The 14,705-nt window shown below is 37.4% G+C and overlaps 1 protein-coding gene across 3 annotated transcripts in view; it reads right to left on the reverse strand.

Moving 5' to 3' along the window:
• DHX36 (DEAH-box helicase 36) overlaps positions 1 to 14,007 on the reverse strand; it is a 33,008-nt gene extending 19,001 nt beyond the window's left edge. The window contains exons 1-11 of one of the 3 annotated variants that reach the window (XM_058188434.1): positions 13,663 to 14,006; positions 12,378 to 12,496; positions 10,042 to 10,258; positions 8,660 to 8,698; positions 8,093 to 8,263; positions 7,917 to 7,996; positions 4,930 to 5,004; positions 4,577 to 4,743; positions 3,520 to 3,601; positions 595 to 735; positions 50 to 152 (exon numbers count right to left, since the gene is read on the reverse strand). In XM_058188434.1, the coding sequence (XP_058044417.1) occupies positions 50 to 152; positions 595 to 735; positions 3,520 to 3,601; positions 4,577 to 4,743; positions 4,930 to 5,004; positions 7,917 to 7,996; positions 8,093 to 8,263; positions 8,660 to 8,698; positions 10,042 to 10,258; positions 12,378 to 12,496; positions 13,663 to 13,890 (1,422 nt within the window). In that variant the 5' untranslated portion in view covers positions 13,891 to 14,006. Of the gene's footprint in view, positions 1 to 49; positions 153 to 594; positions 736 to 3,519; positions 3,602 to 4,576; positions 4,744 to 4,929; positions 5,005 to 7,916; positions 7,997 to 8,092; positions 8,264 to 8,659; positions 8,699 to 10,041; positions 10,259 to 10,960; positions 11,017 to 12,377; positions 12,497 to 13,662 lie in introns of those variants that run through there. The other 2 variants (XM_058188435.1, XM_058188436.1) reach the window with 2 other exon arrangements.
• Between the last annotated feature and the right edge of the window lie 698 nt (positions 14,008 to 14,705).

Consider the following 14,705-nt stretch of genomic DNA (forward strand, 5'->3'; position numbering starts at 1 on the left):
GTAAAGCAAACACACATTATAACAGTCTACTAGTCAATAAGAAACTCACCTCTTCTTCAAGAGCAATATATCTTATTAATGCTGCTATCAAATCAAGATCAATTTTATCATCATCTATCATTTCCAGTGCTTCAATTGTAGTTTCTGAATATCTAGAAATCATGCAGAGAATAAAGAATCAGTACAGCCAATACAAAATTGCTATGCTTAAGAAGGTTATGCTGCTTCTCGTTGTATGAAGAAAAAAAAAAGAACAGAACTAGTTATAATGTGTGTTAAGATCAGGGTATCAGTTCTAAAAAGGAATTATATTAAATAAACTATTTGCTTTCAGGCAATGAGAAATTTTTTTTCTTTCCCCTACACAGCTACTTACATCTACTGTAAATTTATCAGTAAGTTAACTTACTGAGAATTCAATAACTTATCAAAAATTTAAAAAATACTTGTATACTTCTGTTTCACAATCTCACATATTTACCATGAAGTCAACTATCAGTTAGTCAATAGCTTGCTTCCTTAGAAAAATTTAAGAGTTATTAGATAAAAGAAAATTTGAAAGTTGCTTTAAAAAGGGAGAAGAAATATACATACCGTGTTTTTAGTTGCTTTACATAATCTGGCCATTGTTCATGATAAATTTCTTCTTTTTCTTCCTTTTCTGGTCTGCTTATATGTCCCTGCATAAATCTTTTTTTCCAGTGTGGTCTGCGATCTATATTTTCTGGCATGTACCTTCAAACAGACACAATGTTAGGATTACAGACTTGTAGCAAGATTAGATTTGCTTGCAAAATGGATTTTCACTTGTTTTTTTACTGCACTACAAGTAACCCTCCCTTAATGTAATCGGGAACGGAATTTCCATCGGTAAGCAAAGTGGTTGTAAAGCACTATATTATGTGACCATATCACTTAGCTATTGACTGTATGACTCAACAGCAATTCCAGCAATCACTTTTGCCATAGTTAAGTGAAAACCTCCTTCCCAGGTTGAAGGTAATCAACAACTGGCAGATGACCTGAATGAGTTTTACTGCAGGTTTGAAAGGAAACTACAGCCACCTATCTCCACAACCCCCATCTCAGACACACCAACAACAGCCAAGCCTCCTACAACTGACCCCATTTCATTGGGTTCACAACCCCTAGTGATCACAGAAAAGGAAGTGCAGGACCTATTTCACAGACAAAAGCCAGGAAAAGCTCCAGGCCCAGACAAGATAACTCCTTCTTGCTTAAAAGTTTGTGCTGACCAATTGGCCCCCATCTTCACCCATATTTTCAATAAATCACTAGAGATGTGTTATGTTCCTTCTTGCTTCAAACGCTCTACCATCATCCCAGTGCCGAAGAAGCCCACCATCAAGGAACTGAATGACTACAGACCAGTTGCTTTAACATCTGTAGTCATGAAAACCTTTGAAAGGCTAGTGCTTTCCTACCTGAAAACCATCACGGATCCGCTGTTAGACCCCTTGCAATTTGCATACCGAGCAAATAGATCAACAGATGATGCTGTTAATATGGCTCTGCACTACATCCTACAACATCTTGAGTCTCCAAAGACCTATGCAAGGGTCCTTTTTGTAGACTTTAGTTCAGCATTCAATACCATCATTCCAGACATTCTTCTAACTAAGCTAAACCAGCTACAGGTACCGGAACAGACTTGTAAGTGGATCACAAGCTTCCTAACAAACAGGAAGCAGCAGGTGAAGCTAAGCAAGATCACATCAAATACCTGTACAATTAGCACAGGGGCCCCCCAAGGCTGTGTGCTCTCCCCACTTCTCTCTCTGTATACCAATGACTGCATCTCCAATGATCCATCTGTTAAGCTACTGAAGTTCGCAGATGACACAACAGTGATTGGTCTCATTCAAGACAATGACGAATCCGCATATAGACAAGAGGTCGAACGATTAGCCTTGTGGTGCAACCAAAACAATCTGGAACTGAACACACTCAAAACCGTAGAAATGGTGGTAGACTTTAGGAAAAACCCTTCCATACTTCCACCTCTCACAATACTTGACAACACAGTATCAACAGTAGAAACCTTCAAATTTCTGGGTTCTATCATATCGCAAGATCTCAAATGGACAGTTAACATCAAAAACATCATTAAAAAAGGACAACAAAGAATGTTCTTTCTGCGCCAACTCAGTAAGCTCAAACTGCCCAAGGAGCTGCTGATCCAGTTCTACAGAGGAATTATTGAGTCTGTCATTTGCACCTCTATAACTGTCTGGTTCGGTTCTGCAACCCAACAAGAAAAACACAGACTTCAGAGGATAATTAGAACTGCAGAAAAAATAATTGCTACCAACCTGCCTTCCATTGAGGACCTGTATACTGCACGAATCAAGAAGAGGGCTGTGAAAATATTTGCAGATCCCTCGCATCCTGGACATAAACTGTTTCAACTCCTACCCTCAAAACGACGCTATAGAGCACTGCACACCAGAACAACTAGACACAAGAACAGTTTTTTCCCGAAGGCCATCACTCTGCTAAACAAATAATTCCCTCAACACTGTCAGACTATTTACTGAATCTGCACTACTATTAATCGTTTCATAGTTCCCATCACCAATCTCTTTCCACTTATGACTGTATGACTATAACTTGTTGCTGGCAATCCTTATGATTTATATTGATATATTGACCATCAATTGTGTTGTAAATGTTGTACCTTGATGAACGTATCTTTTCTTTTATGTACACTGAGAGCATATGCACCAAGACAAATTCCTTGTGTGTCCAATCACACTTGGCCAATAAAAAATTCTATTCTATTCTATAAAAAAATTCTATTCTATTCTATTCTATTCTATTCTGAAAATCGTGGGTTGTTGGGTAAGGACCTCAAGTGACTGACTTACAACTTCCTGCCAGCTTCCCACAAGCAAAGCCAATGCAGAAGCTGGCTGGAAGGTGCAAATCCTGGGCAGCTTGAAAGCAGACCAAAGGGTAGGTGAATGCTATAAGGTGAGGTAGGGGAATGCTGGGGCACCATGCAATTGTGTGCAGATTTAGGAGTGAGTGTTGCAAATATGCTGTGGGTATGAGAGCCTTGGAATTTTCTCTCTGTAAAAAATAAAAGCAGTGGGAGCAACTTCCAACCTTCCATGACCAATTCCCATTGACCTCGCTTATAGGAAGCTGGCAACAAGGATACAAATTGCAATTGTGTGATTATGGGATGCTGCAAACCCTTCCGTGAGCCAGTTGCAGAGCACCCAGATTGTGATCACACGATTGTGGGGGTGATGCAATGGCTGGAACTTCAAGGCCAGTCATTCAGCATTATCACAATTTTGAATGTTTGTTGAACTAGGGAAAATTAACCACTAACCTTCAGATTTATTCTGAAAGGTTTAGTATAGGATCATGTGTGGGAATATGAAGAAAAGATTACAGGAAAACCTTATCCATAGGTTGAAATCTATATGCTACTCAATCTAGAGTAGAATTAATTCTGAAAAGGAAAAAAAAAGGAGTTTTTTGACTAACCGTAATTTCTCAATTACATCTTCCAAAAGGTATTCCTTGACAGGATAAGCCAAGCCAGGAATATGGATCATAGGACAACTGTCTGCCGTAAAGAAGATAAAAATATTAGAACACTAGTATTTTTAACAAGACTGCTAATATGAATGAAACAGAGGCATAAAATACTGTAAAAAATGTGAAGCATATACCTCTCAAAAAAACATTGCACTGATCTAGTTTCTTAAAAGAATGTAAGCATTCTTTTACATATGCACAAGAGTACTATAAGGAACATAAAACTATACAAACAAAAAACTCAAGTGCAAACTTATCTATGCATTAGAAAGTAAAAGAGTAAGCCTGTAACATCTTGGGAATGTGCAGAATGTCAGTATTCATACAAAGATGCTGTTTGGTTGAGTTAACAGCCCATCTATGGGATATATTTGCATAAGTTCAAGAAAGGTTGCTACAACAATCAGCAAAGCACAATAGTGCCTTGGCAGAAACCCAGCTAAAGCCTCAGCATGCTTCTAAATTATCTACACATGAAGTACCAGAAATAGATTGTGCTGTGGTCTTCAAAGTATCAAAGGAATGGATTAAGAAGGGGACCTGCACATCCCAAACCTCACTTCCCAACAAATTCATTTAATTTCTGTCTTCCAAAATACGTAAACATACATGTAAATAATATGTTAAGTTTGGAATACCTATTTTGCACTGTGAAGCTATGAAATCACCTCAAGCTATAAGAACCCCCTTTTTTACCCAAAGAAAAAATACTATAAAACATTAATTGAAATTAAACTCAAATATGTTTAATTTTTGTCCTGACCTCACTTTATATTTTGCAATATTTGCCAAATTTATATGCACCTTGGTTTGATTTAAAAAATGTGTACCATACCACACATTTATTAGCTATTTTGATTTAGCTATTCTGATTCAGAATTATTCAATACTAGTTTTATGCTCACTTGATTTCTCAGTGTAGACTTGTTTTATTTTTAGACACTAATTAGCATTTAGAAACTAATTACATTTTACATATTAAAATGTTGAGTATGTCGTATACCAAAATAATCTGAAAACTTCTCAGCATTCAGTGTAGCGCTCATCAGAATTATTTTCAAATCTAGTCGTACATTCAGGAGGTCTTTAATTATTGCCATTAAAACATCTGATTGAAGATTTCTCTCATGGACTTCATCAAGGATTACATGGCTTACACTGGACAATTGTCTACAACAAAAAATACAAAGGAAATAGACATAGTGGTTTTCAAAACCATGAAATACAATTAAAAAGTTGTAAGTAAATGGAAATGATTAACCATAGCACATACAATAGTTAGCAACAACAAATGTTCCATTAAATAAATCCTTGAAAAGCTCATTTACTGGTTATTTTGATAAAAAAAATACATACTTGTCTGATTGGAGCCACTGCAGGACAATTCCCGTTGTGCAGTATAAAATTGAACCTTGTCTCCTTGGCAACCGGCTGAAAGAAATCCATTAAGAATACTTCAGTTTCCCCTTTTTTGCATTTGAAAAAAATCAATAGAGGACTAGGAGGAGACATAGAATTTTAAAAGTAATAATGAATCAATATGACTTTAGCAACAGCTCTATACACATATTAAGATTAAAATGAAGTGAGTGGCTGTGCAAAATAAAGATGACAACTATAATGCTATCAACATATTTCCTTAGACAAAATCTCAATTGAAATCAATAGAGTGGATCAAAACTTGCATTCAATCATATTCCACTGCCATTAGAAACAATCTATAAACTGCATGAATAGCATACAAAAAGATTTTAGTGGTGCTGAAACAATGTCAGGAAAATGCCTCTGTTGGATTCTATTTGCACTAAAGAACGGAAGGAACTCTTCACAGAAATGAATATCTGGAATTAGTTCTGCACAAATTATATTACATTAACTATACTAAAAATCCCTTTTGGTGATTTGCAAAGTACTGATGGTGGACAAGAGAACTGTCCATAATATGGGGCCAAAACAAAAATAATAATAGTTTTAACTCATAAAATCATCAGAACCTTATATAGTGGTGCAAAATTTCAAAAGATTTTTGACATAGATGCCTAAAATATATGGATTTTAAAAGAGACTGTCAAAATTTTGCAAAATTTGGTCATTTTATTACATCTCATCCATTTTTAAACATTACTATTATTCTTATAGTCAAAGTGCATATAGTCAAGGCTATGGTTTTTCCAGTTGCAAGTGTGGCTGTGAAAGTTGGACCATAAGAAAGGCTGAGCACCAAAGAATTGAGGCCTTTGAACTCTAGTGCTGGAGAAAGCTCCTGCGAGTCCCTTGGACTGCAAGGTGATCAAACTGGTCAGTCCTAGAGATCAACCCTGACTGCTCTTTAGAAGGACAGATCCTGAAGATAAAACTCAAAATACTTTGGCCACCTAATGAGAAGGAAGGATTCACTGGAGAAGAGCCTAATGCTGGGAAAGATTGAGGGCAAAAGAACGGGACAACAGAGAATGAGGTCGCTGGATGGAGTCACTGAAGCAGTCAGCGTGAGCTTAAAAGGACTCCAGAGGATGGTAGAGGACAGGAAGGCCTGGAGGAACATTGTCCATGGGATCACAATGGGTCGGACACGACATCGCAACTAACAACAACAAATTATTCTTTAATTTGGGGGTTCTTCCCTGAATCATCTTTAGTCATGAGCATCATGAGGAGCAGTTGGACTAGAAGACCTCTAAGGTCCCTTCCAACTGTGTTATTCTGTTAGTTTGTTATTTGGAACAAAACAATACCCTAAGTCCTACTGTTTAAATAGTAGTTGTTCATCTTTTTAAAAAATTTCATTGGAACCAAAGCATGACTTCAGTAAATTATAGCTTATTCAAATAACTGAATAATGTAATATAATCAAAGATAAAGAGAAGCCACTTCAAATGTAATCACATAAACACTGTACTATAATATAGATAAGTCTCATTTAGCAACTGCCTCATTTTGCAACCATGTGCAGTTAGAACGTTGATGAAAAAGTAACTTTATGTCTAATCATTGCAAATAACTTCACAAGTCTGTAAAAGAAACAAAAGCTGAACTAAGATCATAAGCATAGTTGTAGTTTCACTTAAGAACTGCTTCACTAAACAACTGAGTTGTTAGTCCAAACTGTGGTCACTAAACAAAGACCACCTGCATTGTGTGTTTGCTATGAACTACTTTAATTTCAACACATAAAGCACAGTACAAATGAAGCAACATTCAAGGAAATAGCAACATACACATATTTTAGTCACAGTAGCACAAGTCATTTGATTAATGTTTGATCCAGATGTCATCATTTATTTAACTTACTCTTAACTTATGTTGTTTTGCCTAGCTAGCAGTATCAACTGTCAGTCTTATGACGTCCTGAAGACCAGTCATGATAGCTTGCATTTTGTAATCTTGCTGGCAATCATCCTAATTCTTTCAAACACTGGTAAATATAGCATCCCCCAACATCTTACCCACTTCAACATGGCAGACAATAATTATATAACAGTAGTTAATTGGTAGATGATCCATTTTATCTTCACTCTAATGGTTCCCTCTTTTAACCTCACTAACTAAAATTAACAGTTTTGCAATCAGTTTGCTTCAGAAACCTGTAATAACTAAATCATCCCCTTTGCCCTTTCCTTGAACTCATTTGGGTGTTTCAAGAACAAGCAGGTATTCAAGGCATGTGTAGCAGCACATTAAAAGCCTAATTTAGACCTCAGTATGTGTGTCAGTATTCATGATCCATCAGAAAGTGAGGCTCTAGGCATTTCCTTCATTCTGAAATAAGACCATCTTATTTTTTATTCCTTTTTTCTCCTGATCCTTTTCTTGATATGTCCACTCTTTTTCTTATATCATCTACTGCAATTTCATAAATTCATAAATTTCGTTTCTTCATAAATTCAATTCTCCATTACTATTTTCTGAACTGTATCTTTATGTCAATCACTGTCTATGTGCTATGTCTTTTCAGTGCTTAGAATGATAACAGTGTAAGTATATAGGTGTCTCTACATATATGCAAGAATGTGACTAACCAATCATTTCTCTTTGTATCAATATTTGTCACAGTAAAAATATTACTTGGCTACAAAACTATAATTGTTAAGCTGCAACTCCAACACATCAGTGGAGTTTTCAAAAGTTGTGCAATCATGTACCCAATTTTAAAGGCCAGTCAAACTACAGAACTTCATTTTTGTTCAAGTTATCGACTGTGATGCATAAGCCATTATTGGCTATAAAATCAAACAAAATTTGATCTAGCCAATCAAATGTTAAGTATACTTCCAACTGACTGGAAAATGTTCAAGAGAATCTGCATTCTGTGAAATGTCAGGCTGTAAACAAGAATCAAGTACCTTTCAAGGCGAATTTGATATCCAGTGCTTTTTCCATTACCACAGCTTTCAGCCCTTTCTGCTGCAACTCTTTCTGCTACCTTAATTTTTTAAAAAGGAATACTTTATTAAAATCTATTTTTTTCTAAAACATAGTTACTACTTTTAATTACAGAATGGAGTTAAATACCACTTACAGAAATAGCACTGATTCTCCTAGGTTGAGTGCACACAATCCTGCAAGAAGATCCTTTTCCTCTTTCAATATGGTCATCCAAAATGAACTGGGTTACCTGGGTCGTCTTTCCACAACCAGTCTCACCACTTATTACAGTTACCCGACTATTATTTATAATGTTGACAAGCTCCTGTTTTGAAAAGAATAAAAGTGGTCACTTCGTGTGTATAAATGCACCACCTGCGTATCCATGCACCAATTCATCGATGAAGCAAGTAAAATACACACTGATCAAGTTAGCGCTTGGTTTCAATTTTGTTATTTGTCTGAACTGCTCTTTTAAATAAAAGATAGCCCCCGAGGTCAAACACCACCCTGATGCAGCCTTCAATGAAATCAATAATACATCCGTTTTAGTGTATTATCAAGCTTCAACTCCTTCAGAGAAATCACCCTATTGCACTACTTTTTAATATGTTATTGAGATTTCTCTCATGCTATTTAGCATTCATTTTGTTCATATTAAATCTCTTGATTCAAACCCTGTTAAATAGGCAAATCAATTATTTCAATAAATATTCCATACCTTCTTCATACTGTGGGAAGGCAATTTCTCACGAAATCTCTGCAAATTAAAGAACATGAAACTTGGTTACTTCATAATAATTCATTTTTCTTAAATGTTTAATAGAAAGATAAGACATAAATTCCTTGATATCCTCTATTCAATAGAATTGTTTTCTCTTTACATTTTTAATATTTTTTAAAAGTATCATTATACATCAATTTTTCAATCAAAACAAAGTATACCAAATATTTAGGAGACAGCATCTCTGCTAAAGAGATATCTTAGCACACCTTTCTCTAAGTCACTGGAATGCAGTGAAAATATCAAGGACTACAACAAAATCCTTCAAAGTAAGCCGAAACTCTGACAAACTGCCTACTGCAGATCAGCTACTCGCTGATATCATAATTTAAGGAGGAAACAAATTCTTATCCTACCTAGTAGCAAGCTGGGATCTACAAAGTTTTACACATGAAGCAGTTAACTGAACAACACTGATTTGAAACAAAATAATACCTCAAAGGTATGCAGAGGAAACATAACTGAATTTACTTATGTATCTCCTCCAATTAGTCTTATCTTATTGATTTTAACAGTGATGGCTAACCTTTTCCGGACTGAGTGCCCAAAGCATGCACACCTGAACCCCCAAAATGCAATGCTGGTGCAGCTCCCGCACACGTGCCCTGCCCCCGCACATCCCCTGCATTCATCTTCCCAGCGCATACGCACACCAGGCGGCTGCTCTTCTGGTTTCTGGCATGTGCACGCGCACTCCCATTTCGGCACTCAGTGTTGAAAAGGTTTGCCAACACTGTATTAGCCCAATACATGAGTTTCTTGAGCCTAGTAAGTTTTCTTCCTTCACTTTACCAAGAGACCAAGAACATTTTCAGATCTTTGACAGTTCTAACACTTATTGGATTTATTTCATCTGCCAAATCATTTAACCATAATCTTAGTTTAAGACTATGTTTGGTCTTTTTTAATTACCTTGGTGCCTTGTTTGCTGACACAAACCAAGTTGCCTTATGTACTAAGAAATAAGGCTTTATCCTAGCTCTATTGAAACTACAGTCAATGTGATTTAAACTGCCAATTTATTTTCATTATTCCTAGACATTGACATTGATCCTATATTATTATGAAAATTATTAACTCGAAGTAGAGATAAATATATAAACTACTTTTCTCCCTCACATCCATCTCATCATTCCATTCCCAACTGGATTTCAGATAGTATGAAACTTCAATAGCTGGGCATTCTTGACTGAAGGGAAAAAATCTGTTATAATTCTATACATATCAACTCAGAAATTAAGTCTGATTCTAGATTTGTAAGATTGATACCTCATGCTCTATTGAATTATAATTTCCTGACATTCAGAAAATTTCAGTACCTGCATCTCAATATATCTTGAATCAGACTTTTTCTTTCTCAGTTCTTCTTTAAATTGTTCATCTAAGTCACTATCAGGCATATTTTCTTGTAAGAGATAATCTGAATCTTGAACCAGAAATGATTTTTCCAGTGCTGGCCTTTTCTTTTCAGGAGCCTTCTCCACAACAGGATTTTCCACCACAGGCTTTGTTTTAGTAGGAACCTCCTTTGTATATCTGGAAAAGAATAACTGCAAGTATTCCTACTGTGAAAAAGTGCATGTTATTGAAATGTATATTTAATCATAAAAGTCTGATCTATAGCTATTTGCTCATCTACAATTAAGTAGGTGCTATTAATTTCAATGAATATTGCAGAATCAGATTTTATCTGTACTTTATTTTCACCTGTATTAATCTGCCATTGTCCCTCTGCTTAAATCACAATACTGTCTCAAATAAGCTGCAGCCTAAAACTTTAATTATATGTATAAGATATAACATCATGGTTCCTGTGCACTTATCTCTCTGACCTCAGTGGGCTATTGACTAGTTGACTAGATACCAAAAAAAAACAAAAACATTGTCAATGGAGACAACATTCAGCGAAAGTGTTGGGAATGGTATTTAGAATATGACAGTAAAGGACATTCATCATCATAAGCAATCAAACTTCAACATTTTATTCACAGGGATAGCATTATCATATAATTTAAAGGAATTCATTTTAAAAAGACAATTTAATATGTTAATATGTTCATTCATAAATACCAAAAATTCACCTAATTTCGCTCTCTGATAATGCCTATGGACAATGCCTATGGACAATGTCTCAAACTAAAAGGGTCTGTTATATGCTTCACAACAACAGCAAATAAATCAATGGTTGTGTGTGTGTCTGAGTATGTGCAGTCTTCATTTAGCGACCGCCTTGCTTACCGATCAGTTGCAATTATGACAGCGATGAAAAAGTAACTTTATGACCAATCCTCACATTTACAACCTTCACAGGTCTGTAGAGCAAAGGAATGTTGAAGTTCATATGCAGTTACAGTTTTATTTAGCATTCACTTTGCTTCAAAAACAGAGCTGCTAGTACCAGTTGTGGTTGTTAAACAAGGACTATCTGTATGTATACTACACTACATACACTTCATTCTACTCCACCCCCCATCCCCCAATAGAGATTCAACTAGAATTGGTTTCAGATAGCATGGACAATGGGAAGCACAGAAGATAGAAATATTGCCAGAGGATAGGAGAAAGGCAAATATTGGTCACGACTTTGACTACAATGTGGTCAATCTGAGGCATATTAATGCCTCAGATCAAACATTAATCAGCGAGCATACAGGAAAAAAGGAGCTAGAATGGATTTGTCAAGAATAAATCATGCCCAAACACTCAAATCCTCCTTTTTGACAGAATAATCTATTTACCTGACCAATGATGTGAAGGACTTAGTGAATCCTGCCTATAGCAAAGTACTTGATTCAATGTCCCAAAAGAAACTAATAGTATTTGATTGAGCCAAAAATATTACTTCATTCTGGCACTGCATTTTAGGAAGCTTAATGACAGACTGGAGTATGTCACAGGAGAGCAACCCAGAAAATAAAAGGCTGGAAGGAAAATATTAAAAGGAACAGTTGGAGGCATCAGCTATGCTTAGTCTGGAAGAGAGAATATGATAGCTGTGTTCAAGTATTTGGAGGGCTGTCATGGAAAAGACGGGCAGTAAGGTTTAATGCAGAAGACAGGTAAGATACAAAGGGTATAAATGACAAGAAAGTAGATTTGATCATACATCAGGGTAGGAAAAAAGCTCTAACAGTGAGAACTATTTAATACTAGAATAGACTGTCTTAGGTGATGGTCCACTCCAGTGGTGAAATCATTTTTTTTTTTTACTGCTGGTTCTGTGGAGTGGCTTGGTGGGCATGGTGTGGCTTGGTGGGTGTGGCAGTACAAAATCTCCATTCCCTCCCCACTCCTGGGGCCATCCAGAGATGATATTTGCCAGTTCTCCAAACTACTCAAAATTTCCACTACCAGTTCTCCAGAACCTGTCAGAACCAGCTGGATTTCACCCCTGGTCCACTCACCTTTCACTGGAGTTATTTAACTGAACCTAGAAGGCCACCTGTTGGGGATAGTGGTAAACTGATACACCAGGAAGGGGATTGAACCAGATGATCTCAAAACTTATATATTTAAACTGCAGTCAGGACATGAAATCAGATCAGACTGTATTACTTGTTTTACCATTCTTAAGCTGTCCTTGCTTGGCTTCTAATTCCTACTGAAAAATAAAGTAACTTTGTCTAAAACAAAAAAGATTGAATGTTCTTATTACCCTTCTTCATCAGACCACCAAGACATGGCTTCTTGCTCTTTTTCATTTTTGTTCTGGACAGTATTCAGTAGTTGTACAATCTGTTCTTCTCTGCGCTCATCCATATGTACCACAGCTCTCTATGTAAATAAAATGTATCTTATTAAACATGTAACATGCAGTATTTAATATTATTTTGGATTTAACTGTCTCACTGACCAATGTTATCCAAAGTGTCAATAGGATGTGGCTAGAAGATGTCAAAGTGGACAGAGGATTTGGCAGAGAAGTGAAAAGAAACAGGGCCATTCTTATAAGTATCTTTGTTCCTCTATAAATCATTACATTATGTGCCCCCAAATTCAGATGGGCGATGACAGTGAGCAGGAAAAGAAGAATTTCTAATTACTAATTACTAATGTAGAAGAGAATAGCAGAACTTCTAAAAGGCCAATGAAAAGTTTTCAGGTTCTGAAGGTGGATTTAGATAAGAAAGACATAACACGTGCCAACTGTTAGGATCTGCTATAGCAATTAGTTCATACAATTACTTACATTTAGTAAGATGTATGCTAAAACTGTCTGAATACTAAAAACAATGCAACTGTGTAACAATGTGACAAATACCATAGATTAACAAAAACATCAAACAAAAAGGAGCTGAAAAGAGTTAATTCCACACGAAGAAAGAACCTCAAGCTAAAAGTGCATGACAATATCATCATACAACCACATTTGTTTTACTATGTTCAAGTTGATAACAGTTGCACACAGAAGGATCTCCTAAAAGAGATTTACTTTATGAGGTGCAATGACAATAAAAGTAAACTAAACTAAAAGGAGAGAATACTCCAAGTTATCAAAGAGCTGGGACAGAGGTTCAAAGGTTCAACTGAAGTCTCTTTTGCTTAGGAAAAACGACAAATAATGAATATCCACCTCTGTCTGTCTCTCTCTCTTATCTAATCTAATCTATCTATACACACACAACTATATTGGCGTAGGATTCAAATAACCTGATTTGATGCAGGTATATCACCATTCATGAAAACAGAGGGTTTTTTCCTTCCGTTTTCATAGAATACGAGAACCTCAAAGGCCAGAGCTATATTGAAGAGTCCCCCACGTTCAAGACATACTTCACCGTCATTTCTATAGCAGCAACTCCTTACTCCTCGCCGTACTTCCAAGGCTCCGCAGTCTACCAAGGGAAACGGCCTCAATTGAGGCGAAGGCCTATCCCGCATCGCAAACTGAGGAGAACTGAGCTCTTTCCGCTCCTTCTCTTCTTTTTTCTATCACCCACCTGCTGCCTCTCGGCCTCTTTGCTTCTCTCGCCTTGTCTCCGTGCGTACCACAGGCCAATCTCGCGGCCCCTCAGGTGAGGGGGAGGTCGGCCGCGGTTGGCGCCGCCGCCGCCACCACCGCCGCCGCCGCCCCCTCCGCCCCCGCTGGAAGAAGAAGAAGAGGACGACGACTGTGAAGCGCGGGGCCCGTCCCTGCGGCCCCAAGCCCGGCGGTTCTCATAGCTCATGGTAAAGCCGTCAACACGAGCGCGGTTCGTAAGACCCTCTTCTCAGTCGGCAGACGTGAAGACCTCCGGAAACAGAACCGGCCACCGATTCAAGCCGGTCTGTCACGGGATTATTAACTTCCGTTCGGAAAGCGAAGGCTGGCGCGCAGGCGCCAGCGCCGCTAAGTGGGCGTTAAAAGGACAGCGATTCTGAGCCTCCGGAACGTTAAGACGCGTGGACTTCAGTTCCCAGAATTCCCCAGCCAGAGCGTCTTTAGAATTTAGAACGCGGCTGAATTATCCGCGATCCTAGAGGCATCGCTGCCCTCGAGTAGAGGTCGGGGTTGCCCAGCAACGGAGGGGTGGGAGGGGTTATTCACCAAATCTTTCTGCGGTTGGAATCTTTTGTGAGAGATTTTCAATTTTACAGCGAAAGGTGCTTTTGGTCCAGCCTCACCCGGAGTGGTACATTGTAGTTACATATCGCAGCCTTTTATTAAGTGATAATTCTCGCCGGTTTAACAAGCGGTAGCATTTTGCCAACTTTGCCAACAAAGGGGCGTGGATAAGAGCACAAAAGTGCCTACCGTTCCTGTCCTATTGTTCCCTTTCATTATATCAAATTAATATAGTTATTGCATACTTTTACTTATATATATGTTTTGCTTTTATGATGTGTTGTTGTTTTATGTCGATGTTTGCGTATATTGTTGTGACAAAAATAAAATAAATAAAAAATAAATAAAATAAACTTATTCAGGGCTGTGGGATCGATGTGAGACTATCAGGAAATCGCAGCGATATAGACGCGAATCGAAAGGCTTTGGTGTGCAACT

Source organism: Ahaetulla prasina, chromosome 6, assembly GCF_028640845.1.
Source record: "Ahaetulla prasina isolate Xishuangbanna chromosome 6, ASM2864084v1, whole genome shotgun sequence".
Taxonomy (NCBI): domain Eukaryota; kingdom Metazoa; phylum Chordata; class Lepidosauria; order Squamata; family Colubridae; genus Ahaetulla; species Ahaetulla prasina.